This window comes from Buceros rhinoceros, unplaced genomic scaffold (genome assembly GCF_000710305.1).
Source record: "Buceros rhinoceros silvestris isolate BGI_N320 unplaced genomic scaffold, ASM71030v1 scaffold18881, whole genome shotgun sequence".
In the NCBI taxonomy this organism is placed as follows: domain Eukaryota; kingdom Metazoa; phylum Chordata; class Aves; order Bucerotiformes; family Bucerotidae; genus Buceros; species Buceros rhinoceros.
Genome location: NW_010395146.1, coordinates 12328 through 14638, shown reverse-complemented (window position 1 = coordinate 14638; position 2311 = coordinate 12328). Strand labels below are relative to the sequence as shown.

General features: G+C 38.9%; 1 protein-coding gene across 1 annotated transcript in view; it reads right to left on the bottom strand.

The window, feature by feature from the left end:
• The window catches only part of SNAP91 (synaptosomal-associated protein, 91kDa), a 50177-nt gene extending 48393 nt beyond the window's left edge, over window positions 1-1784 (bottom strand). Inside the window, exons 1-2 of the mRNA XM_010145462.1 lie at window positions 1648-1784; window positions 418-493 (exon numbers count right to left, since the gene is read on the bottom strand). Coding sequence (XP_010143764.1) covers window positions 418-493; window positions 1648-1746 — 175 coding nt within the window. The 5' untranslated portion in view covers window positions 1747-1784. The remainder of the gene's footprint in view (window positions 1-417; window positions 494-1647) is intronic.
• Between the last annotated feature and the right edge of the window lie 527 nt (window positions 1785-2311).

The following is a 2311-nucleotide window of genomic DNA, read 5'->3' as shown; positions in this document are numbered from 1 at the left end:
CCCCCCGCCCCCCCCCCCTTTTTTCCTAAAAAGTGCAGTGTCCACAAGCAACCAAATTACCATTTAAGAATGAGTAAAACCCAAAAAACTAAAAGGGAAGTTACCTCTTTCATCCTTAACTATTACAGCAGTTAAGGAGATAGCTGATCTGCTCCTCAATTCAATCAGCCCTTTATAGGGGAGTTGTAGAGTTTCACCTTTTGAGTAACAATTTTGCAGGAACTAAGAAACATGGTGTTGAAGTTGTCAATTCACTATTGAAGTTGTCCAGCAGTTCACTTGAGCTGCTGTATTCATTAAGTACTTACAAAAAGGTTTCAGTAGCACATTTTTATATTATCTGCATCTTATGAATGGAGTAAATTAATAGTATCTTATCTAGAATCTTGTTAAGATTATAGACACGCGTAAGCTTACCATGAGATCCACTTTTGTCCAGAAAATTGCTGAGATTGAACAGTGTGTTTCTAGATGCCAGGTACTGAATAAATCTCTGTAACACAAAGTTATTTTCTTATCACGGGAGGTATCTGAAGGCTTTATACCTCCTAGCAGGAAGATCACCACTCTAGTTCCAGCATACACACATGACACATGACACAGATTTTTGTCTTAGCTGGCAATACCTTCCTCAAAACTTTTTTCATCCATTCAGAATAATTACATTTAGCCTGTCTCTATTAAATAACCTACTGTATACTTAAAAATAGATTCCATGCAAAATAAAAACCAGACTGTGGAAGGACCAATAAAAATTATTAATTCTCAAAGAGATCTGAGGAAGAACAAGATTTATTTATCTGCTTACAAAGCAACATATCCAGGCTAGTCCCAGACTTTTCAATCCAGTGGCCACCAGTTTCAGCCAAGCCGAGGGTCTGTTTTAATAACAAGCAGACTGCAATCAAGTACAGGGACTAGCAGCCTGAAATGGTTACAGAAAGCAAATCAGAATATTGGCCAAAACTTGGAGCAGAAAAATAGGACAGGAATAAAAATTTATGCTGTGACATTGGAGAAGTGCATTGCATGAAAACACTATATACAGGCAGGGTAGGATTGTTTCACAGTCTTACAAAAGCTCTTTAAGTATGCTTTCTGAGGGGTTTCTTTTGTGGGGGTGTTGTTTTGGGTTTTGGGTTGGTTTTGGGGGGTTTTTTGGTTTTTTTTTTGTTTTTTTACACAGATATACCAGTCTATACAGGTCAATAAAAAGCAAGAGCAGAGAAAATGTTATCCAAAAGGCCATCAAGTTGAATTTATAGCTCTAGGACATTTTTGACACTCATGCAGAGAGGGCAGCTATTTGGATGGCAGTACACATGCCACAACATCAACTTTGACTCTAGTCAAAAAGTCCAAGGTTGTGTTTAATCCTGTGCAGCTGTTTTCAGATAGTGCCAAAATTGTCAAAATCCTGGTACAGGCTGCTGTTTGTTCTTATGCTACGGTTTTGTAAATGAAGACACATAACCAACCAGCATGTCTCCAACTACGATGTTCAAGGTAAGTTTGCTCATCAAGAATCATTCTTGCCTTCTGTTCTCAGATCCTTACTGGTTTGGAAGAGATGCCTTTGCACTACTAACATTTTTGGCACTGTGCTCAGTGCCAATGTGGTCTTCAGAGAAAGCTGATCAGACTTACCTCATTGCCATGAACCATTAGATGATGCGTGGTAACTAAGGCTTTGAACACAACCACCCAGCTACTATTTGTTGCTCGCTCAAAAAGTGTATCAGCCATCTGAGGAATATTGACATTTGTTTCATTCGTTGCTTGGATCAAGTCTGTAAGAGAGATAAAAGGAAGATGTTACGTGCTACAAATAGATGAAAAAGTTTGGAGCGTGGCCAAGGTCTCATTTCAATCAGGTTGCAAGCCATGGCTGTTATGAACAGCATGTTCAGTGCTGACATTCTACATTTAAAAACAATTAACAAAAATAAAACAACAAAAAAACAAAACCTGAGATTATATTAGTAAATGCTGACAGGAACACTGGTCTGACTCTGATCCAACAGTACTAGCTTTCCAACAATTCTGTCCTGGGCTGTGTCCCAACCTTTCTCCATCCTCATCACAGATTAAGTTGGGGAGCACAACATCACTTTACTGCTTCCAAGATTTCAAGTTAATTGTGGCAGCTCATCATCTCTGGGTTAGATGAGTATGTACTATTGAATTTTCACCTACAGGTCAAGCACACTGAACTCAGTCACATCAGCAAAAAGAGGTATTACCAGAAACAGATACTCTAGTCATCTCAGAGGGTAGAGTTTCATCAGCGTGCTACAGCACACCTCCTAGA